General features: G+C 40.5%; 1 protein-coding gene across 3 annotated transcripts in view; it reads right to left on the bottom strand.

The window, feature by feature from the left end:
- KICS2 (KICSTOR subunit 2) overlaps positions 1 to 8,294 on the bottom strand; it is a 29,815-nt gene extending 21,521 nt beyond the window's left edge. For 2 of the 3 annotated variants that reach the window (XM_065888079.1, XM_065888081.1), the window contains exon 1: positions 8,060 to 8,294. In XM_065888079.1, the coding sequence (XP_065744151.1) occupies positions 8,060 to 8,294 (235 nt within the window). The remainder of the gene's footprint in view (positions 1 to 8,059) is intronic. The other variant, XM_065888082.1, reaches the window with a different exon arrangement.
- Between the last annotated feature and the right edge of the window lie 16,615 nt (positions 8,295 to 24,909).

The raw sequence follows: 24,909 nt of genomic DNA, 5'->3' as shown, positions 1-24,909 counted from the left end.
AGAGGAAGAAACACTCCCAAACTCATTCTATGAGGCCACCATCACCCTGATACCAAAACTAGACAAAGATACTACAAAAAAAGAAAATTACAGACCAATATCACTGATGAATATAGACGTAAAAATCCTCAACAAGGGCTTCCCTGGTGGCGCAGTGGTTGAGAGTCCGCCTGCCGATGCAGGGGACACGGGTTCGTGCCCCGGTCCGGGAAGATCCCACGTGCCGTGGAGCGGCTGGGCCCGTGAGCCATGGCCGCTGAGCCTGCACATCCGGAGCCTGTGCTCCGCGACGGGAGAGGCCACAACAGTGAGAGGCCCGCGTACAGCTAAAAGAAAAAAAAAAAAAAAAAAAAAAAAAATCCTCAACAAAATACTAGCAAACAGAATCCAACAACACATTAAAAGGATCATACACCATGATCAAGTGGGATTTATCCCAAGGATGCAAGGATTCTTCAATATACGCAAATCCATCAATGTGATACACCATATTAACAAAGTGAAGAATAAAAACCATATGATCATCTCAATAGATGCAGAAAAAGCTTTTGACAAATTCAACACCGATTTATGATAAAAACTCTCCAGAAAGTGGGCATAGAGGGAACCTACCTCAACATAATAAAGGCCATATATGACAAACCCACAGTAAACATCATTCTCAATGGTGAAAAACTGAAAGCATTTCCTCTAAGATCAGGAAGAAGACAAGGATGCTCACTCTTGCCACTATTATTCAACATAGCTTTGGAAGTCCTGGCCATGGCATTCAGAGAAGAAAAAGAAATAAAAGTAATGCAAATCAGAAAAGAAGAAGTAAAACTGTCACTGTTTGCAGATGACATGATACTATATATAGAGAATTCTAAAGATGCCACCAGAAAGCTACTCGAGCTAATCAATGAATTTTGTAAAGTTGCAGGATACAAAATTAATGCACAGAAATCTCTTGCATTCCTATACACTAATGGTGAAAAATCTGAAAGAGAAATTAAGGAAACACTCCCATTTACCACTGCAACAAAAAGAATAAAATACCTAGGAATAAACCTACCTAGGGAGACAAAAGACCTGTATGCAGAAAACTATAAGACACTGATAAAAGAAATTAAAGATGATACAAACAGATGGAGAGATATACCATGTTCTTGGATTGGAAGAATATTGTGAAAATGACTCTACTACCCAAAGCAATCTACAGATCAATGCAATCCTTATCAACTTACCAATGGCATTTTTTACAGCACTACAAGAAAAATTCTTAAAATTTGTATGGAGACACAAAAGACCCCAAATAGCTAAAGCGGTCTTGAGGGAAAAAAAACGGAGCTGGAGGAATCAGACTCCCTAACTTCAGACTATATTACAAAGCTACAGTAATCAAGCCAATATGGTACTGGCACAAAAACAGAAATATAGATCAATGGAACAGGATAGAAAGCACAGAGATAAATCCATGCACCTATGGTCAACTAATCTATGACAAAGGAGGCAAGGATACACAATGGAGAAATGACAGTCTCTTCAATAAGTGGTGCTGGGAAAACTGGACAGCTACATGTAAAAGAATGAAATTAGAACACTCCCTAACACCATACACAAAACTAAACTCAGGGCTTCCCTGGTGGCGCAGTGGTTGAGGGAATGCCTGCCGATGCAAGGGACACGGGTTCGTGCCCCAGTCTGGGAGGATTCCACATGCCGCGAAGCGGCTGGGCCCGTGAGCCATGGCCGCTGAGCCTGCGCGTCCGGAACCTGTGCTCTACAGTGGGGGAGGCCACGGCAGTGAGAGGCCCGCATACCGCAAAATAAATAAATAAATAAAAAATAAACTCAAAATGGATCTGAGAACTAAATGTAAGACCGGACACTATAAAACTCTTAGAGGAAAACATAGGAAGAACACTCTTTGACATAAATCACAGCAAGATCTGCTTTGATCCACCTCCTAGAGTAATGGAAATAAAAACAAAAATAATAAATGGGACCTAATGAAACTTAAAAGCTTTTGCAAAGCAAAGGAAACTACAAACAAGATGAAAAGACAACCCTCAGAATGGGAGAAAATATTTGCAAATGAATCAATGGACAAAGGATTAATCTCCAAAATATATAAACAGCTCATGCAGCTCAATATGAAAAAAACAAACAACCCAATCCAAAAATGGGCAGAAGACCTAAATAGACATTTCTCCAAAGAAGACATACAGATGGGCAAGAAGCACATGAAAAGCTGCTCAGCATCACTAATTATTAGAGAAATGCAAATCAAAACTACAGTGAGGTATCACCTCGCACCAGTTAGAATGGGCATCATCAGAAAATCTACAAACAACAAATGCTGGAGAGGGTGTGGAGAAAAGGGAACCCTCTTGCACTGCTGGTGGGAATGTAAACTGATACAGCCACTATGGAGAACAGTATGGAGGTTCCTTAAAAAATTGAAAATAGAATTACCATATGACCCAGCAATCCCACTACTGGGCATATACCCAGAGAAAACCATAATTCAAAAACATACATGCACCCCAATGTTCATTACAGCACTACTTACAATAGCCAGGACATGGAAGCAACCTAAATGCCCATCGACAGATGAATGGATAAAGAAGATGTGGTACATATATACGATGGAATATTACTCAGCCATAAAAAGGAACAAAATTGGGTCATTTGTAGAGATGTGGATGGATCTAGAGACTGTCATACAGAGTGAAGTAAGTCAGAAAGAGAAAAACAAATATCGTATATTAACGCATATATGTGGAACCTAGAAAAATGGTACAGATGAACCGGTTTGCAGGGCAGAAATTGAGTCACAGATGTAGAGAACAAACGTATGGACACCAAGGGAGGAAAGTGTCGGGTGGTGGTGTGATGAATTGGGAGATTGGGATTGACATATATACACTATATGTATAAAATGAATAACTAATAAGAAACTGCTATATAAAAAAACAAATAAAATTCAAATAAAAAATTTCCTTATTCATGCACCAATATTCCCCCAGCCCACTTCAATGAGGATTCAGATCTAATTCAGAGGATGATTAACCTTGCAAGTGACATCAACCTGGATCTAAAAGTCCTCCTTCCACATAAAGATATTTAAAACAAAAGAGAACACCCAATTACGAAACACTGTTGTTATTCCTGGTAAATCAGAAAATTTTATTTCTGCTTTGGAGTTGCGTTTTCCTTTCAAGCTGTATGAGAAAATGGAAAACACGGACTACTGGGATCCCAGGGGAACAAAGGGACTGTTAGTGCTCTTAACAAGGTTGACAGTACAGTTTTTGTCATAATAAGTACCATATTGTGAATTATTAAGACTAGGAAGTGGGACTTCTCTGGTTGCGCAGTGGTTAAGAATACGCCTGCTAACGCAGGGAACATGGGTTTTATCCCTGGTCCAGGAAGATCCCACATGCCGTGGACCAACTAAGCCCGTGTGCCACAGCTACTGAGCCTGTGCTCTAGAGCCCGCAGGCCACAACTACTGAAGCCCACGCGCCTAGAGCCCGTACTCCGCAACAAGAGAAGCCACTGCAATGAGAAGCCCGCACACCGCATGGAAGAATAGCCCCAGCTCGCCGCAACTAGAGAAAGCCCATGCGCAGCAATGAAGATCCAAAGCAGCCAAAAATAAAGAAAGAAAGAAAAGAAAATAGAGGAAAAAAAAAAAAACCAGTAGGAAGCAATTATAAATAACTGCTGCTGTAACTCATGTTGTAACTCAGGGGTTCCAAAGAAAATCAGCCAACAAGTAAGGCCACATACATTCTTTTCAACAACCAAAAAGGTTCAGATGGCATAGACATTATTTCTTTACTTCTGTATTAATACATGATCAACTATGCTTCTAATAATTATGGGGCCAGTTTCATAGATGTTTTCTTAAGCAATTCTGTACCCCACCAAAGGTCAGAGGTAAAACATTAGGAGAACAAAAAGCAACAGGGCAGGTTTAAAACAGTAAATCTCAGGAATATATAAAACTCTCAGAGATGAATAATATTTTAAATTTTCTGTTGATATTCATAGAATGCTTTAATGAATGAGTTACTGTTCTAAACATACCAATTAGGAGTATAAATTACTTATCAAGGCATTTGTAAAATGTCCTCTTAATGAATGAAACATTTCACAATTCATTGCCCAGTTTGTATTTCAAGAAATGAATCTTATATCCCTTACCACTATGGCAACCACCTTGTCCCAGTTTACCCATGACTTTCCAGGTTTTAGTACTGAAAATCTAGCTTCTCAGGAAACCCCTAGTCCCATGTCCTGAAAACCGCCTCAACTCCGGGCAAACCTATAGGGTTGGTCACCCTACTACTACTGATTTCACAGGCAAACTACTGATACTGAAAAAGTGTTTTCTCCAATATACTGCCCAGACTGACTAGCATTCACATCATTTCTCCTACTAATAGCAGCAAAGGCCATATGGTGAAGGTGGATTGACCCTGACACCAACATCCCATACAGGACTGTATCCTGGAAGGTTTGCCTTTCCTCTCCATCCATATTAAGTCTAGCTTTGCAGATTTTGTAAGGTGTTGCTATGAAATAAATGGACCTCTGTGCCCAGGTCTAAGACAAAATCTCTTAGGTTACGAAGGTAGCAAGAGTACCAAGTAAAATTTAAAAGCTCTGGAAGTCTGAAAGACTTGGTTCCAAATCCCAGCTTCCAAATTTACAAGCTGTGTGATGTGCACGGGACTTAACCTTAGCCACTTTGAGCCTTAGTTGTTGTTTTAACATGAAACTAAAAAGACACAGTGAAATAACATTTGGTATGTAACACACCTGGAGCAAAGCACGTAATCAATACTGCTAATTCCTTCCCCTTCCATTTATAACTGATAAAAGAAGCTCTCAATACTACAGAGTTTGGCTTCTGCAACTCTGTGGTAAATTGGGAGCTTCAAGTACTGTAAAAAGAATAGCTAGCTATTTGATAGATAGCTAGGTGACCTTAATTGTGTACTCACTTCTGCTGTTAAACGAGGTGAACTTGGTGAAAATTTTAACTCTGGGTGAAAAATGGATACCTTCCTTCATTAGATTACCCTTACCTGGGGGTGTGGAAACACCGTATAAATATCTTTTAAAGCTTATCAATAAACATCCATTACTACTATGTGAAACCAAGTTACCTGACACTTTAAGGAAGGGAGAGACCACCAACGCATTTGTTTTAAACATGTCTCTCTTCTCAAAGCTCTCAGGAGCACAAGCCTACTTGGTGACTACCCTGGTTAGGAATATCCAGTGGGGAGTGGCCTTCCTTCATGCTGGGAAATAAGGAATCAGAGACACCAGACTTCTTGTCTCAGCTTTTTGAATTTACAAAATATGATTATTTTGAATTGTTTCCATGGAAGTCTCGTTTTATGAATGCTCATTATTTTTCAAGATTTCAACAGTCTATCTATCTCACATCATGAAATTTCAAGCAATGAGTATATTAAAGTTTTGCACTTCTAATTGAATATTTTATTTCACAACTTCTTGCTAATGATACTCTTTAAACATCAGTTCTCAAGTTAAGTCATTTTCTACCATGGTATCTTCCAGCCACCAGATGTTGAGGAAACTCTCCAGCAATGAAACAAAGCGGAGAAAAGTATGACCTTCTAAAGTCCTCTGCAGGTATTGAGTCAGCATACTTTAATCACTGATCTTTCCCCAAATAGATATATTCTCCCCTCAAAGTAAACAGAGGGCTCCAAGATAAGGGTTGACCCCAAAGTTTTTCAGCTGAGCCAAGACAGGAACAGAAGGCTCCCTGTCAGGTCTGTTCTTTATCTAAAGTCCCACACTTGCATCTATAATCAGGATTCACTGCCAAGGTCTCCAATAAACACCAGTCACAAAAGTGAAGTCAAAAAGACTCACTTTTTAAAAACGTGCTTTCTACATGTTTAAAAAATACACATAAACTTTTTGTTTTGCTTTTTAAAGAAAACCATATAAATGTTCTAAATAGCAAAGTAGTTGACGAACATGGGACTGTTTTAAGTAGCAACACAAAAATTTTCCCAAGTTTTTAAGAAAACGGAGAGTCAACTCAATAATCATGAAGTCATATTGTAAGCACGTTGATATCACAAACATTCCAGTATCAAAAAACGGTAAGGTAATTGCAAAGCTAAAAATTTACATCTGGAACTTACATTTACTGTACACGAGAGTAAGCTATGTGGCATTAAACATGCCATTTTCAGAACATTTACACCAAAGTGACAGATCAGCTGGGAGCCTAAACAGCGCCTGAGCATGTTTCACAGTGTAAATTGCTCCGTGGATCAATTTCAAAGCACAGCCCTCAGGCTCACCCATGCAAGCTGGGGTCTGTGCAGAACTAATCCCTTTACATAATAAGAGCCACTTCAGAGAACCCAAGTCAGAGACAGTGATGGGCTTGTGCATGTTCTTAGGCACAGCCAGGCACCTAAAACCAGGCACATACAACTTAAACTAGAGTTGATTTCTTAACTGAGGTCTATACATAGGCTTTAGGAAATCCAAGTGAACCCTTTCAGATTACGTGCAAAATTGTATTACATAGATATTTTTCTGGGGAGTGAGGCCACAGGTTATCAAATCCTCATAGGTGAACTAAAAGAAAAAAACATAAGAAACACGGCACTGGGATCAATCACCATTCTTCATGGGGCGGGGGAATCTAAAAACACTAAAACTGCAAGAAAATTACCCACCTTCAATTTTACAGCCAGAATCCTCCCCATTTCCATATATACATAATAATATGTAAATTATTTAATATATAACTGTAAATTATACTACATCTACAATTTTTATAAATCATTTGGACACAAACACAATCTGACAGTTCAAAGGTAGGTATTCTGGTATAGGCTCTGTCACCTACCCGCACAACTGCATGCACACAATTTGCCAATCTGTAGAAAGGGGAATTATAACACTGCAAGAGCAATTGTAAATCTCTGAGAAGTGCCACTGTAAGAAAAGGAGGAAAAATTACACAAGGTGAAACTATCTGACTAGTTGTTGCCAGTAAGTCAACACACTAAATAACAAGTTATTGTTTGAAAAGCTAAAGCACAGTTAAGATCTCAGAAAGCCCTGCCCCTTGAGTGTTTACTGAAAGCAAGATGTACATGGTCACCTTCAGGCAATACGAGGAAACTGGGGGGGAGAAACTCAAACTGGAATCTGCACTCAATTGTACACTTCTATTTTATACTGTTATGTGTCCTTCATTCATACCAGACCCTGTGCCTCTGATATTAAAGGGTCTAAAATACGCCAAAGTACTAAAACAACTCTAAAAGCTCTGGGATTCATAATATTGGTAATTATAAGTAGTAATACTTCGTATGTATAGCCCTTGGCTTTCACATATATTATTTCCTTCTGATTTACTCATACTAATTGTTTCTACTAGTGAAAATCAGCTTAATCAGCTCCTGCATCTTATCTTCAGGGGCAAGATTTATCATGGGATGATAAGAGTGTTTACCATTTTCCCTGTAAGGCCCCTCTTGTTAGTGTTAGGCATATTTCTTGCCTTTCCTGTCCAGCATTCATTTTTCTCTTCATTCGTTAGATATTTATTGTGGGTCTACGAAGAGGGGGTAGGACACCATCTGTAACTCTCTGGGGCCTTAAGAAGCCAGACAATAGTGTTCATGAATTCTAACTAGGTTGTATTGCCAAGTTTTGCTCCTCTCGCCGCAGTGTCACTGGTTAGAGAGCGAGGACACAGAGTTTAACTTCTCATTTATGGCACCAATCCATGCATAAGCAAAATGGATACTACCATCGGTTTGAAGCACAGCCCTGCAAACAACATCCACCCGGACGGCCAATCTATCTGCCGCGGAGGCCGGTGGGCGGGGTTTGTGGAAGCCGAGGGAAGGACGGGATCGGTGGGAGGAGACCTGGGAGTGCGGAGTTGAGCCTGCGGCTAAGAGTGACAGAGACAGGGAACCCAAGCCATTGCCGATGGGGGAATATACTCCCTTTCCTTCCTCAAGGGGCACGGGGGGCGGGGCGGAGGTACCTAGTTTCTGCCCCAGGTAGGTGAGGCTGTGATAGACCTTCTCTGCCGCGGCCAGGTGGGCCAAGGCCGCCAGCAGCGACAGCCAGCTGCCCCCCGCGCTCTTGTTGGCCTCTCGTTCCTTCTCCACATTGTCCTTGGCCTTGTCGTAAGAGAAGATACCCAGGTGAGAGAAGAACGTCTCCAGCACCGCCTGTTCCACCGGGACCGGGGCTGCCAGCGGGATAGACTCCCCCATGCGAGCTGCGCTCCAGCTCCACCCACGTGGCTCGCCTCTCCCTCGCACTTCCGGGTTCTCAGGGAACGGGCGCACGAGCGTGCGTGCGCGTGACCGCCGCAAGCGGCGGGCTCGTGAGCGCGCGGCCGCCTGGACCGCGCCTGGGCCTTAGAGAGGACGCGGTTAAGGGTCAAGGCGGGAGAGGGGTGGCCGCTCCTTAGCTCCTGAGCGACTCCGGCGCTTCGGTTCCCGCAGCTCTGACTATTCGGACCCTCAGGGCAGAGCGCGAGGCGGCCCGCTCGCTGCTCCGTGGAGCTGACGGCGTTCTGAGGTGAGCTGAGAGGCCCCTCCCTGTTAGACTGCGTCAGTGCTGGTGACGTCACGTTTCCGTGACGTCAGTAGTTCTTGTCCTAACATCTGGCCGGGGCTCGGCTGGGGCCTGAGGCGCGCGGCGAGGTGAGCCTTGGGCTTGGAACTGTGCTGGCTCTCACAACAGGGAGTCTGTAGTCCTCATTGCTTTTAAACCAACTCCAGTAAGTGGTTTATAGAGTAGAAGCCTCAGGTGGGTAAAGGTTTATCTCTCACCCCCATGTCTGATTTTCACCCGCGGTGAGTTAATTCACGCCTCTCAGGTTCTAGTCATCTCGGGTTCGTGCTAACGAAAGGGCTTCGGACCAGAGCTGCTCCTAGGCTTGGCCGTACTACCCACACTATATTAGGCTTCCTTAAAAAGTTCTCAGAATGAAGGCTACGTTAATGCAACTTCTGCTTAAGAATCTGAATTGATGTACTTTGTCATTCAGATGAATTACAAATCCTCAAACATTTAAGAAACACCATAAACCCAGCTCATAGGTATGTCCACTGCTTGAAACACTACCCCACTGCTCGCTTAGTTTTTAACCTTTCTCTTTGTTATTTTTATTTTATACACTTTAGTCATAGTGTACTTAAACACGTATATTTTCATCTGTCTTTCCCCTACTAAGTGAATTCCCTAAAGCACAATCTAGGTTTCATTCACCTTTATAATTTTTTCATCATGGATGGCACAATGATTTTTGTTAGACAAATGAGGGAATTGCCTGTTTTCATTTTTTTGTCAAACAAGATCGGTTCTGCCATCGTTACCTTTTAATGCAAATCCCATAATTTGATTTTAATGAATATATAGCATACCTGTTGCTTGCTCTCAAGAATATAATTGGGTAATATCAACTTTGTTAACTGTGAAATTTTATATGTAAAGGTGAAATTTTATACGTTATAAAGGTGAAAAAGGAGGCAGCAATGGTATCTCTTTGGGAGAATCAGGGAGGCTTCCTGGAAGAGAATGTGGTGGTCCTTAGTGAATGAGTAGATGTAAGTAATCAAAAAAGTGCAGTACTAGCACCAAAACCCACAGACAGTGAAAGAGGATTATAAAGACTGTAAACATACTCAAGTAATATAAGAATTCCTTAGATAGTAAAGGTGGCATCATAAATCAGTGGGGAAAGGAAAACTTACTCAATTTATAAGTGAAGGAGACATGATTATGGGGGAAAAAAGACTTTTGCCCTGTATCCTGCAACAAAAAATAATTACATGTGTAAAAAACAAAACATAGGGCTTCCCTGGTGGCGCAGTGGTTGAGAGTCCGCCTGCCGATGCAGGGGACACGGGTTCGTGCCCCGGTCTGGGAGGATCCCACATGCCGCGAAGCGGCTGGGCCTATGAGCCACGGTCGCTGAGCCTGCGCGTCCGGAGCCTATGCTCCGCAACGGGAGAGGCCACAACAGTGAGAGGCCCGCATACTGCAAAACAAAACAAAACAAAACAAAACATAAAACGGACACAGCCATGTAAAGCAACTATACCCCACTTAAAAAAAAAGAGAATAGAGAAGAAAACAAAAGTCTAACAAAGTTAATTACTGTGTAAACTCAAAGACAAAAACGAAAAAAACGTAAACAAACTAGAAAGAAATACAAGTTGAAAATTTAATTGATCTAGAAATAGAGAAGAACCTAATTACAAAAGAATTGGAAGAAATTACAAAGGAAGAGATTGGCTTGACTGTAAACATTTCAAAAAAACGCAATACCAACCTGGGGGGAAAATATTTGTAATGTATGTCAGATAAAGGTTTGATGTGCTTAACATGTCAAGACCTAGTAATCATAGAAATGCAGATTAAACTATTGTATTTTTCACCTATCAGATTTAAAAAAAATTGTTTTTAAGTGCTGGTAAACATACAGTGACTCTGCTCTTATACACTGCAGATGGGTGTGTAATTTGGTATGACCTTCCTGGAAAACATTTGGCCATGTATATTAAGGTTAAATGAGAGTATATGCACAGTGTCTAAAGTAGATGCTTAATAAATATTAGTAATACTTATTATTGTTACTAATTTTTATCATTAGCATCATCATACCTTTTAATCAACAGAGCACCTAGAGTAATACCTTGAATTTATCATCTTTAATAATAGCCAGTTATTTTACCAGCAAAACAAGTTTATTTGGGAATAGACAGAGGAATTGCAATTCAGGTTATGGGAACTGTGGTGGACCACAGGCAAATCCAGAGAACATGGAAGGGGAGCTTGCTTTTATAGGGAAAAGGGGGGCCTTGGTAGGGGCTATCATAACTAAAGAGTTCACCGGAGGAAGCTGGCAGTCCAAAGTATAGAGGCTTCTCATTGGCCGGGGTGCTACAGTCTCTGATTGGCTGGGCTGTGGTTGGCCAGAAAGATGGTTTTCTTCTTCCTTCTGGATAGTAAAGTAGGCAGTACCTTCCTGTGGGAGAGATGTAGGGGTATGTCTCTTCCAATTTGGAGTAATTGATGATGCACAGCTGTGAGAGCCCTCCCTACAGGTGTGTCCTGACTCCAATTTTAGCTGATGTTCTTTAATTCCACAGACTTAATGGATGTTTGTTAAATATTTGATTGGCTGATTCGCCTTGTCTCATAGGAATTTTATAGGAAAAAGATACTGAGTTCATTACATGATAAGCTGTTAAAAGGTTGATGTTACAAAGATAGAAGTTATCTTAAATGGTTATCTGGTTCAAAAAAAAAATGGTCATCTGGTTCAGCCCATTAGCAGGACATTTTGGACAGTAGCAATAAATGTTTGCCATTGATGATATGTTGGCTGCATATCAAATAACCCCAAAACTTAGTGACTTAAAACAATAAAAGTCATATATTCCCTCTCACAATTTCTGTGAGTCAGGAATTCAAGAGTGGCTCAACTGGGCATTTATGTTTCAGTGTTTCATAAGGTTGCAGTCAGATGTTGGCTAGGGCTGTGGTCATCTGAAGACTTGTTTGAAGCTGGAGAGTCTGCTTTCAAGGTGGCTCTCTTACATGTCCAGTGGATTGGCACAGGCTGTTGGCCACATGGGCCTCTCCATGGGATGGCTTGAGTGTCCTCCTCACAGCATGGCTACTGGCTTATCATGGAGCATGTGATCAATCTGATTGACCGGAGCCGAAGCTGCAATGCTTTTTACGACATAGCCTTGGAAGTCACACATCACCTCAGCCATATTCAGCACCATCCTTGATTGACTTAGGAAGTAAGGTTCAATGGAGGCTACCCTGGAAGCTAACTACCACAGAAGATGATGACATTTCCAGCATGGAGTATTTATCTGTCTTCTTAAAAATATCTAAGGATGGAAGCTCTTAACTGCTCCATTAGTAATATTGCTCAAGAAGTTGTTTCTTAATATCAGCCCTAATCCCTCCTGTTAAGTCTAGAAAAGACCATTGATTTGATACTGCTCTTTACAGTCTTTGAACATATCCCTAGTGACAATGCCAGTGACAAAACCATTTTAGTGATAACAACCCATTTGGGAGGCAAAATGATATTAAAAACAGGCAAGGCATTTATTCATTCATTTATTCAAGCATCCATTTTTTTCATTCATTTGATAAACAGTTGACTAAATTTTGTGTGGTTGAAATACACATAAAACAAAATATACCAAAAATAATTTTACAATTTAATGATTATTCCAGTTAATTCCTACCCCAGTTTTTAAGTATTTGGGCTTACTTCCTTTTTGCTGATCTGTTTTCTTCACATTATACTAACATCATAATAAAACTGTCATTGATTTAGCACTTACTATATGCCAGGTGCTTTACATATCACTAATCTTTCAACTCATCTTCAAGGCAGGTATAGCTATCACCATTTGATTATGGAGAAGTTAAGTAATTTGTTCAAAGTACGCACAGCCAGTAACTCGCAGGGTGAGATGCAAACCAAGATCTGTGTCTCTTTTCTCCACAAACTTGGCTGCTGTTAGTGAGTTATCCCCATATACATATGTCTCCTACCATATACATATGCCTCCCATCTAAGAGGTAAGAGACTTCCACATTGTTATTTAGGCATTTTCAAATTGTTTCTGCAGTTATCTCCCTTTTTATATGGACAGTATGGTTGAAAAGTATGATTTTGGTGAGAAGTCTCTTTTAGCTTACGAAGAGGAACCAGATATATGATATGGAACAACCTCTTTCATTTTCTCTTTGGATTATTTACTAAAAGATACCATACAGTTAGCAATACATTATGTAGCTCTTTAGCACCTTTCAACTAAATTACTTTCCCTGTTGTATATTTTAAAAGTCTGACCACCACCAACAACAACCCTTTTTTGTACACTTAATTAACTCTTTGCATTTTGTTTTTCTACACATGTAAATAAAATGTGATTTTGAAATCACAAGTAGGAGATTATACAGGGTAGTGAGTTGAGGAACGAATCCAAACTTAGAGAAAGAATATTTTAGGTCTATTCTCTACATAACCATTGCCTAATATTGGTATAGAGCTGCGTTGTCCAATATGGTAGCCACTAGCAATATGTGGCTATTTACATTTGAATGAATTGGAACTAAATAAAATTTAAAACTTGGCTTTTCATTTGCTCTACTACATTTCCAGCGCCTAGCAGCCACCTGTGCCTAATGGCTACCATATTGGGCAGCACAGACACTGACCGTGCGGCATACAGAATCTTAGTTCCCTGACCAGGGGTCGAACCCATGCCCCCTGCATTGGGAGCGTGGGGTGTTAACCACTGGACTGCCACGGAAGTCCCTGAAATTTCTGTCATTACATAAAGTTCTGTTGGACATGCCGGAAAGAAACAATGTCATAAGAAAGAATTTCACAGATTAAAACACAGATTAAAAAAATAATAAGCCAGGGGCTTCCCTGGTGGTCCAGCAGTTAAAACTCCAAGCTCCCAATGTGGGGGGCCCAGGTTCAATCCCTGGTCAGCGAACTAGATCCTGCATGCCCCAACTAAGGATCCCACATGCCGCAACTAAAGATCCCGCACACTGCAACGAAGATCCCTATGCTGCAGCTAAGACCCAATGCAGCCAAATAAATAAATAAATATTTTAAAAAATAATAAGCCAAAAGGAACAGCAAGTTCTGTTATTATTTTAATCCTATTTCATACGTTCTTCTTGACAATATCCATATTTATGTTTTCCCTTAAAAATGTTACATGAACACATATATACATATATATAAATACAAAATAATTATAGCTAAATTTATTGAGTGTTTAATAAATTCCAGGAACTGTGCTAACTGCCTTCTATGAATTAACTCATTTAATGCTTAGAACAATGTTATATTCATTATGGAAAATTTGGAAAATATTTTTAAAAAGAGAGAAAACCAACCTTAATCCCCAAACCCAGAGATAAATCACTGTTGACATTTCTGGTGGACGCTGCGGTGTGCTGCCCGGATCTCAAGATACAGCTGCCAAGAATGTTGGCTGCTAATGACTCACAGTTGAATTCTTCTCCAAAATTGCCTCTGTGAAGGAAACTGCCTCACGCTAAGTTATATCCCCTCCCTGGGGACAGTCCAAATCCCACGACGGGTCACTTGTGGAGGTACAAGGCACAGACCCTCAGTTGGGACAGTCTGGGACTTCAGCTTCAGAACTTCCAATGGAACCAATTAAAGCCTCTGTGGCATCTGTCCTGCAGTTCACTTTCTCCCTCTGCCCAGTCCTGCCCCCACAACAGGTGCTGCTCCTCAGAGCACTCTCCACTAAACCAGCTGCAAGCAAATCTCTGCCTCAGAGTCTGTTTCCTGGAAAACCCAACCTAAGTCAACATTTTCAGAGTATAAGTTCCAGTTTTTTTCTTTTTGCATATATATATTTAACTTTTAAAAATCTATCTAGGGCTTCCCTGGTGGCGCAGTGGTTAAGAATCTGCCTGCCAATGCAGGGGACACAGGTTCAAGCCCTGGTCCAGGAAGATCCCACGTGCCACGGAGCAACTAAGGCCATGTGCCACAACTACTGAGCCTGCGCTCTAGAGCCCACGAGCCACAACTACTGAGCCTGCATGCCACAACTACTGAAGCCCGCGTGCCTAGAACCCGCGCACCGCAATGAAGAGTAGCCCCCACGCGCCGCAACTAGAGAAAGCCCGCGTGCAGCAAGGAAGACCCAACCCAGCCATAAATAAATAAATGAATAAATAAATAAATTTATTTTTAAAAATCTATCTAAACTTAGGTCACCCCAACAAATTTGATGTTTTCTCATCTATTGTTTTATGTTAATTTTTTAGTTGATAACATTTTATGAATAATTTTGCATGATGCCACTAAGTATTTTTCTGTACCACAATTTTTAACAGCTACCTGGGATTCATATGGCACATTACACTTAGTCTTGCATTCTTGAATATTTTGGTGTTTCCTGGTTTTCACTGTGGCAAACCCTAAAACTTGGCAGACCAACACTCATTGCCAACTTCCCTCTCACTTGCCTGCTTCTGGGGTGGGAAAACCAAATATTCCCATGTATTTTGTTTTCCTAGCCTTGCTTACACCTGGGAGTGGTGTTTCAGCCTTCGAGAAGTAAGCTGAAGATTTCTAAGGTTGAGGAGGAAGTTCCAGGAAACCTTATGCCTTCCAAATAAAATGGCACAGCCAGAACTGGTATCATCTCTTCTCTGTTCTCTCTACTTTGTAAAGAATAGGATGTCTGGAGCTGTGATAGCCATCTTTCATCTGTGAGCGAAAAGTTGAGAAAATGAACGACTTTTAGCCTTGAGATTGCTGAACATTTAAACCAGTGCCAGCAACTACCTATCTCCGGATTTCTTGTTATGATGAGGAAAAAACTATTTTTTTAACCTACTTATGTTTGGGTTTTCTGTTACTTACAGCTGAAATCATTTATAAATGTCACTATCCCTGATACTCATGATTAAAGGTAATGCAGTGATAAACACTTGAATGTAGGCCCTTGAATAGCAACAACTTAACATAAAAGTCAGGGAAGAAGAGAATTAGGATCTTTTATTTCCAGTGTTTCTTCTTCTTGACCTTATGCAGCTCTCTTAACCATCCCATTTTCCTTTTCTTGTGGGGACCATAAAAATAATGCACATTAAGGCTTCCTAAAGTCTTCCAAAAGGCAGTAGTAGTTAGAAAAGGAAATAGACCTTCTATAAATCAGAATTGTCTCTCTTCAAATAGGATATTTTAGCAAATGTAGCATGCCTTGGAGTTCATACCCACTAATACAGAATCAGCAAGGATTTTTTGGAGCAAGTACTGTGTGAACTGGGTTGTATTTTAGACTAAGTCATGCATTAACTCTCTATGTATTCTACTGGAAATCGTTAAGGTCTCTAGGGTTGGGATATTTTATCCCCTCAGGATAAACAGAATCAAAGAAGATGAACTGAACTACTGTTTGAAGTAAAAGGAGCAGCGCTAAATTACAAAACAGATGTGAAAATTGTGTTTGATTTCAACTTTCTAGTGGCAGGTACTTGACAGTGGAAAACCTGAATCTGGTGAGTCTACCTCCATGACTCCCATACCCAGTCTTGAGGCTCTTTCTAATTTGGCAGCCCCAGAAACCTTAGGTTGGCTTGTTCTGGTTCAAAGTAAAGCATGGGGATACTTTTCGATATCCCAGGAAATCAGAGTATCTAAGACCTGAAGTGTCCAAGATAGGGATTCTCTGGCTTATTCCCACTGGTGTCTTTAGGATGGAAGATGGCTCCAGATCTGGCCAGACTGCCAGCAAGTTGCTCCAGACTAGACTTCCATTCATGAGCATGGACTAAAACTGGACTGGCAGAAGCAACAGAGTGAAAAAAGGGGATAATATTCAGAATATATAAGGAACTCTTACAATTCAACAACAACAAATAGAATCCAATTTAAAAATGGGCAAAGAAGATATACAAATGGCCAAAAAGCATATAAAAAGATGCTCAACATCACTAATGATTAGGAAAATGCAAATCAAGACCACAGTGACATATCACTCATGCTCATTAGAATGGCTACCATCAAAAAAACAAAACAGAAAATCACAAGTGTTGGCGAGGATGTGGAGAAATTGGAACCCTTGTCCCCTGTTGGTAAGAACATAAAATGGTGCAGCCCCTATGGAAAACAGTGTGGTGGTTCCTCAAAAAACTAAAAACAGAAATACCGTATGATCCAGTAATCCCTCTTCTAGGTATATATCCAAAAGAAAGGATCTCAAAGAGATATTTACACACCCATGTTCCGCCCATTATTTGCTGACCCCTGCAAATAATATTATTCATGGCACATTTTGCATTTTTATATTCTTTTGGTGTATTCGATTCAAGCAATAGGAGCCATTCACATCATTTTAAGCAAGAAGGATTTAATTCGGGGAATCAGGAGCTTACAAAGTTATTGGAAAGGGTGAAGGGATAAAGTGGGGCCTCCAGGAATGATTACTAGGACAAGACTGCTGGGCTGGTTTACCAGGGTAGCTGCCACCTCTGCAATAATCAGAGAGACGGGGAATCAGGGGACTCCACTGGAACTGTTGAGTTCAAAGACATACCACTGTAGCTGTTAATCCAAGGATCAGGAAGCCACTGCTGCTCCTGTGACTACCTCTCAACGCCTGTGAAGTTAGTACCTAGACACTGAAATAATGTAGCAGAAAAGCCCAACGTGTTCACAGCTGAGTTCGCCAGCAGAAACAAAGCAGGTGGCTTCAGCCTGTGATCCACCTTCTAATTGGCAGAAGCAGAACCCTAACTGCAGGGAGATGGGGGAGGTGTGGTTTTTCCTTCTTTAACACCTGCAGTGTAAGAAGGCACACTGGAGGTTTGGCACGGATCCTGAGGACCCACCTGGATTGTAGCTTTAGGCACTTGCCAGCTCTTCTCATCTTTGGCCAGCTCTTTATTCCTTTATTTGAGAAACCTTCTCTGAGACTCACTTCTCTGCCTCCACTCTTACTGAATAGGATGCCCTTTTGTGAGCTTTCACAGCTCTTAACTCTGGCTTTGCAACGTGTATATCACTCCATATCTTAACAGCCTGGTTTCTTCCTCCACTAGGTTACAAGCTCCTTGAAAACAGAAACTTGGTGTATATTTGTTGAGAATAGTAAGCAGTTTCTATATTGTAGTATCCCAAATAGCATTTCTTTTCCTATTTTCTTTGCTCCATACTTTTGTGTACTGATATCTATATAGTAAAAGCTAAAAAAGTGTTAACTTTCTGGCTGTCTTTTTGGCAGAGCAAAGAGAAGTTCCACCAATACTCTGTATGTGTGTATCTTTGTCTGTCTCTCTGTATACCTATATAGGTTAATAAATGGAACAGCTAATGTTTGAACACACTCAAGTGAGAAGTATATATAATCCTCATAACCATCCTATTAGGTAGATATTATTTTTATTCCCATTCTATAGATGAAGAAGCTAGGGTTTGGAGAAGATAAGTAGCTCATCTACAGTTACACAATAAGTGGTAGAACTGCAACCCTCCAGTTCCAATACCAAAATTTGTACTAAAAAACTTAATTTTGTTGAAGTATAGTTGATTTACAATGTTGTGTTAATTTCTACTCTACAGCAAAGTGATTAAGTTATACATATATATGCATTCTTTTTCATTATGGTTTATCACAGGATACTGAATATAGTTTCCTGTGCTACACAGTAGGACCTTGTTGTTTATCCATTCTGTATATACTAGTTTGCATCTGCTAATCCTAAACTCCCAATCCATCCCTCCTCCAGCCCCCTCCCCCTTGGCAACCACAAGTCTTTTCTCTATGTTTGGGAGTCTGTTTCTGTTTCGTAGCTAAGTTCATTTGTGTTGTATTTTAGATTCCACATGTAAGTGATATCATACGGTATTTGTCTTTCTCTTTCTGACTTCATTTAGTGTGATAATCTCTGGGTCCATCCATGTTGCTGCAAATGGCATTATTTCATTCTTTTTATGGCTGAGTAGTATTCCACAGTATATATGTACCACATCTTCTTTATCTATTCATCTGTCAATGGATACTTAGGTTGCTTCCATGTCTTGGCTATTGTAAATAGTGCTGTAATGAACATTGGGGTGCACGTATCTTTTTGAATTATAGTTTTCTCTGGATATATGCCCAGGAATGGGATTGCAGGATCATATGGCAACTCTGTTTTTAGTTTTTTGAGGAGCCTCCATACTGTTTTCCACAGTGGCCGCACCAATTTACATTCCCACCAACAGGAGGGTTCTCTTTTCTCTACACCCTCTCCAGCATTTGTTATTTGTAGACTTTTTAAATGATAGCCGTTCTGACTGGTGTGAGATGATACCTCATTGTAGTTTTGATTTGCATTCCTGTAATAATTAGCCATGTTGAGCATCTTTTCATGTGCCTCTTGGCCATCTATATGTCTTCTTTGGAGAAATATCTATTTAGGTCTTCTGCCCACAAAATTTGTACTCTTAACCATTATAATTGTGATGACGATTATGATAATGATGACAGCTGATGGTCCCACACATTGTGCTAGGCATTTTGCATTTATTATCTCAAGCTGTATATTTCCTTGCATAGAATTGATGCTTAATAGTTGTTACAGTGTGGTAAAGTAGACAAAGCTCTTGATATCTGTGGTCTCTTCCTGGCTCTGCCACTAATGCACTGTGTGACCTCAGGTAACCCTTCTGGGCTCCAGTTTTCTCCTCTGTATATCAGTGAATAATCTTTAAAATACTTCTAGTTCTAAAATTCCAGAACTCTGTGAATAAATTCTACTTTGTTTTTCATTCAATAACTATTACTTCTGTATAGTGAAACTTTTCTCACCCTCTGAATTCTAAGCTCCTATGGGATTTCAATTTTGTTTTATTGTTTTCTCACATCTTCCATGGTACCTAGTCCAGTGGTGTATATATAGATAGAAAGATTGAGATCTTTCTAAGGGGAAATATCCATCTTCACAAGAGGCTGTACTTACTGTCATATGTTACTTTCTTTTGGGGATGACATTCAAATGTAATTGAGGGCTGCCTCCAAGAAATCAGTACTCAGCACTTCCGGAAACATTTCTGTAGTCAAAGTTAAGATTCTTATCCTTAAAGCAGAGCTGTGGTCACTGCCCAAGCGTCTACTCCTGTGACTGAATGTGAAAAGGTTTCTTTTATGAAAATCGTGTTGCATGCATATAAAGGGGTCTTGGCCTGTGGATAATGCCAGACACAGTAGGGAGTTTTCTACAGGGGACCAGTTTTTATTCTGCTCCCTATGTATCTCCTATAGGGCAATCAGAAAATCACAAATCATTCCATAGTTTTTCTCAATCTTTGAGGAATCACTTTTTTAGAAAATGAATTTTAAAAAGAAAAAAAAGGAACTAAACTTCTCTCTAAACATATGAATGACCTATGCACGATGCAAAATGTTTCTGACACTTTGACTTTACATCTGTAGTTCAGACAGTCTCAAGAAAAAAGTTACCATGAGTACAGAGTAAACGGAAGAATTCAGCCAAAAAGTGTGCAAGCAGGGAAAGAAAATAAGTACCTTTTAAAAACAGTTATGTTTAGCTGCTATTTTACATTCCAGGGGAACAGCAAAATCCACCTCTGGGGTAAATGGAGATTTTGTTTGAGGAGAGAAAAAAAAAAGATGGGCCTTTGGGGATTGTGAGTTAGTCTATATGGGGGACGGTTTGACTATGAGAATCACATTGCTTGGAGTAATGAAATTACAGCGATTTGGACCTGCAGAACTCAGAAAAGAGATGAAGGAGAAGGAAATCTGAGTAAAGTGGCAGCAGGCAGAGCCTGAGAGGAAAATATGGGGAGAAATTCCCTGTGTTGAAAATGGCCGTAGAACTTTTGTATACTTATATTTCCTATCCTGTGATATAGAATACTACTTACTCTTATAATTCCCAGACTTTCAGTCAAAGTCTTTTATAAAGAACCACTTGTATGTAATGGTGCTTGGGGGATAAATGAGGAGGGGACAGTGGGCACAGCTAGGATGAGGTGGGGCAAAGAGGAGATAGCAGCCACTAAAAAGCAGGAATTTAGGGATGATCAAGAATTCCTTCTTATAGTTGGATAAAATATGGTATAAATAATGCTATAATAAACATCTTTAATTATTATTGCAAAAAAAAAAAAAGAATTCCTTCTTAACCTTGGGGTATCCTTGGGAAATCATACTTGTGTATTAGAGTCAGGTAAACTTAGACGCCTGGAACACTTGAGGTTATTCCACACTACACATGAAGGGTTAAAGCCTGATCCCCAAGCAACAGGAAAACCCCCAAATTGTGCAGGGTCAGCATGGATTGGTCGACATGCTCTTTAAGGACTTGAATACAGAGTTCATAGAGAAAATTGGAGACTGATATTAAGAACCATTCATCTCACTGGAGAAACTGCATATTTAAAAACAATAACAGCAAAACAGAACTCTGTAACCTGTTCGTATGTGGATCTGTGCATTTCTTAGTAACTGTCACCATGGTAGCAAGGCAGTTGGACAGGGTGCCTTCTTAGCACAGTCCATACAAAGGAGTACTGTCTTATACCTTCTTTATTTGTGTTGATCCTATATCTCTGACTGTTAGCCTCTGACACTTCTCTCCCTAGTGGCATCATACACAGCGCTAGGAATATATTAGGCACTAAAACATATGTACTGATTGACTGAATTGAATAAATATTTCTGCTATGTCTTCCTTTCTAAGCTGTAGAGAGAGTCACCCAGCAGAAATTTGGTTTAAAAAATGACCCCTGGGAATTCCCTGTTGGTCCAGTGGTTAGGACTCTGCGCTTTCACTGCCAGGTTCAGTCCCTGGTCGGGGAACTCAGATCCCATAAGCCACACAACAGAGCCAAAAAGAAAAAAGACTCATATAATTATCTAGGGGATCAAAACTAGGCCATTTTCCTGACTGGGCTGGTCCAACATGGATTTCAGGTTGAGGGGGTGAAAGGACGGAGATTAGGTACTCTGAGAAACACTATCTTATTAGAAGACTAACATGTAAGTGGCAAGTAGACTAGTAAATTAACTTTCATCAGTGAGGCCACTCAAGGCCCAGAGGCTTTTTGTAAAGACTTGCAGTGCTGTTTTCTGCCTGGATGCAAAGACAAGCTTGGTAGCAGTTCCTCAAGTGAGTAATGTCAGGTCTGAGTTAAAGCCAGGAGGACAGGGAGTTCCACAGATTTGAACTTCAAACTGAGAAAGCTTTTTAGGCCCCTCCCCCCACCTTATATTCAATTAACAGCCTGGGAAGCCTCCTTATTATAACACCTTGAGTGAATGATAATCTTTTATCATAGCCTTTTCGTGAATACATTTTTACATTTCAATTTGTCATCTATATAATTGCTCTGCATTTCAATGACTTTCATTTCTATTTTTAATGTTTGGTTATTTCACATTTCTTTTTTAAAAGGTTTAAACGTAGGCATAGCCTCTTTATTTTAATAGCCAGGGTGCCCAAATTTGCCACAGTAAAATCTGGGTTACTGTAGTTTCAATAAATCTCCAACATGTGCCACCTCCAGCTTATAGATTGATATTCCAGTCATGTTCAAGGCTGAAGACAGCTGCAAGAATTTGTCCTTAGAATTCTTTAGCAGTACCTTGATAAATCCCAAATTTGGCCAGTCTGGTGGATCAGCTACTGGGGTGTGATTATCATCATGATATCACCCCACTGGGACAAACTGAGTGGCACCAGCCTCTTAAGGAGCAAGCTGCAGAGGTCACTGTTCCCAGAAAGGAACAGGTTAAATCCTTCCGAACCTGCTAAGGAATTTGACCTAGTTCCTTGAAATTAGAGTGTAACTGGAAAGTATAATTGGTTGCAAATGTGTTTCTTTCTTCCTCAAAATTACTTTTGAACCCCTGTGAGACAGCAATCGCCTGGACTCAGGTCACGGCCGTTAATAAGCTTGAGTGATTCAATATGAAATTTAGGGAGCAGACAAATAGTGTGACTTCATTTTATGAAAAGAATGTTTAGGCCTCTAGTTGTGAACGTCTGTGGAGACACAGCTGATGTGGTTACAGTACTCACGTCTCCTATTTTTTTGCTGCTGTGTTCAGCACAGTGGCAGGCACGGGGGCTCAGGGAATGTTGAATGAGTGAGGGAATGAATTTGAAAAGCTCCCCACAATCTGACTCCTACGTAACTGTCCAGTTGTGGTATTTCCTACTGCCCCCTCCCCAAAACATATAGTTTACACTTTGGCAAAATAGCTGTTGAGTTTCCTAAAAATCTCTCCTGCTTTCCCACTTCTGTACCTTTGCTGTTACTGTACCCACTACCTGGAATGCTCATCTCTCATATCTCAGACTATGAAAAAGTTGCTCATCTCAAATGCTACTTCCTTCATGAAAATTTTACTGATTATCTCAATAATATACAAGCCTTTTTGCCTTGTAACTCGCATAAAGCTCTGTACCTCCTGTTTATTTATTATCAACTACTTTATCATATAATTATTTCTGTAGTTAACTTACTATAAGCTTGCTGTATAGTAAGCTTCTTGAAGATAGGCACACTGGGTCTTATTAATCTTTACAGTGACTAGCACATAGTTGATAGTCAATAATTAGTTGTTGAAATAATCATGGTATTCACTTTTACTAATGCTGTACTATGAACCCCAGCAAATTTTTTTAATCATTTCTTTTTTTTTTTTTTGCGGTATGCGGGCCTCTCACTGTTGTGGCCTCTCCCGTTGCGGAGCACAGGCTCCGGACGCGCAGGCTCAGCGGCCATGGCTCACGGGCCCAGCCTCCGGACGCGCAGGCTCTGGACGCGCAGGCTCCGGACGCGCAGGCTCCGGACGCGCAGGCTCAGCGGCCATGGCTCACGGGCCCAGCCTCCGGACGCGCAGGCTCTGGACGCGCAGGCTCTGGACGCGCAGGCTCCGGACGCGCAGGCTCAGCGGCCATGGCTCACGGGCCCAGCCGCTCCGCGGCATGTGGGATCTTCCCGGACCGGGGCAGGAACCGGTGTCCCCTGCATTGGCAGGCGGACTCTCAACCACTGCGCCACCAGGGAAGCCCTAATCATTTTTCTTAATAAAATATAAATGTTCTCATAAATCGACACTATTTAAACTCCCAAATAGATTGGAGTTGTATCTTTGTCAACATGTTCTTTCTAGTTAATTCTAGGAGATTGGAACACTCATTAAGACAAAGGGATCCTCCCTTTGTGTTTTAAATGATCATGGACTTGTTTAGGTCTTTTAGTGACATCATTAAAATTCATATCTTGTGTTCCTCGGAGAAGGTCGTTTGAGTATTTTTTCTTAAGTATTTATGTATCATTAAATTCTTAACTCCTCTGATCATTCATTCTTGTCGTTCTCACCCACGTTACTAAAAGGTGGCATTTCCATCCATTTATCCATTTACATGTAAGGCAAAGGTCTTCATGGAGACCGTTGGGGCTGTGCTTTCTGCATCTTATTAAACATTTTTTTCTACACATGACCTCTTCTTGACACTTAATGATAAAACCAAAGATTCTCTTCCAATTTTTAAAAATTAGCTATCACCACATGCAAAGCCTAAAGAGAGAGGAGATGAGGCACAAATTATCTAAGAATTAAGGCTGGAAGTGAACTGAAAAGCTTCCCTCTTAAAAGCAAAAACACTGCTATGTGCTTTATTTCCTAAAACTTCTAGTCCTCCTGGGGAAGGTATGTAATATCTCATTCAGGAGATTCTAAGGATTTAAGACAAAAGGTATGAAGTGGTGGACAAAACTGTCCTTTTCAAAATTTGGGATGGTCTTTATTCTGACCAGTGTATGGGTAGCAGTCCTGGCTTACAACTCGCCAAGTCTCCTAAAAGGATTATTCCCAAAATAAATGCTCCTTCAGTCAAACCCTCATCAGTTTTTATTTTAAATTAAATTCTCTTTTTACCACGCTCCTTCTCTTGCTTATAATGGTGACTCTGACCGTGTCCTCTCTTTTTAACACTCTCTCCCCATCTCCTTTCCTACTTTTCTAATCATATTTCTGTCCTTCTTTTCATTCTCTTTATTCTAATTTATATCATAATATTGGTCATAAACTACTTTTACATTTTTAAGGTAATTTCATAGTCTTCCTGTCGTAACTGATGTTTTTCAAAACATCTATTTCTTATTGAAAACATCTGTTGAGCATCTGATCAGCCAGATCCTGGGCTAGGTAAGGAGATATAGTCATAAACAAATCATATAAGGCCCTGACTTCATGGAGCTTATAGTCTACTGGAGGTAGTCTTGCCTTGGCCAAGACTGATTACAAGAAGAAA

The sequence above is a fragment of the Phocoena phocoena genome, chromosome 11 (genome assembly GCF_963924675.1).
Source record: "Phocoena phocoena chromosome 11, mPhoPho1.1, whole genome shotgun sequence".
Lineage (NCBI taxonomy): Eukaryota > Metazoa > Chordata > Mammalia > Artiodactyla > Phocoenidae > Phocoena > Phocoena phocoena.
Note: the sequence above shows the minus strand (reverse complement) of the source record. Positions and strands in the feature narration are given on the sequence as shown.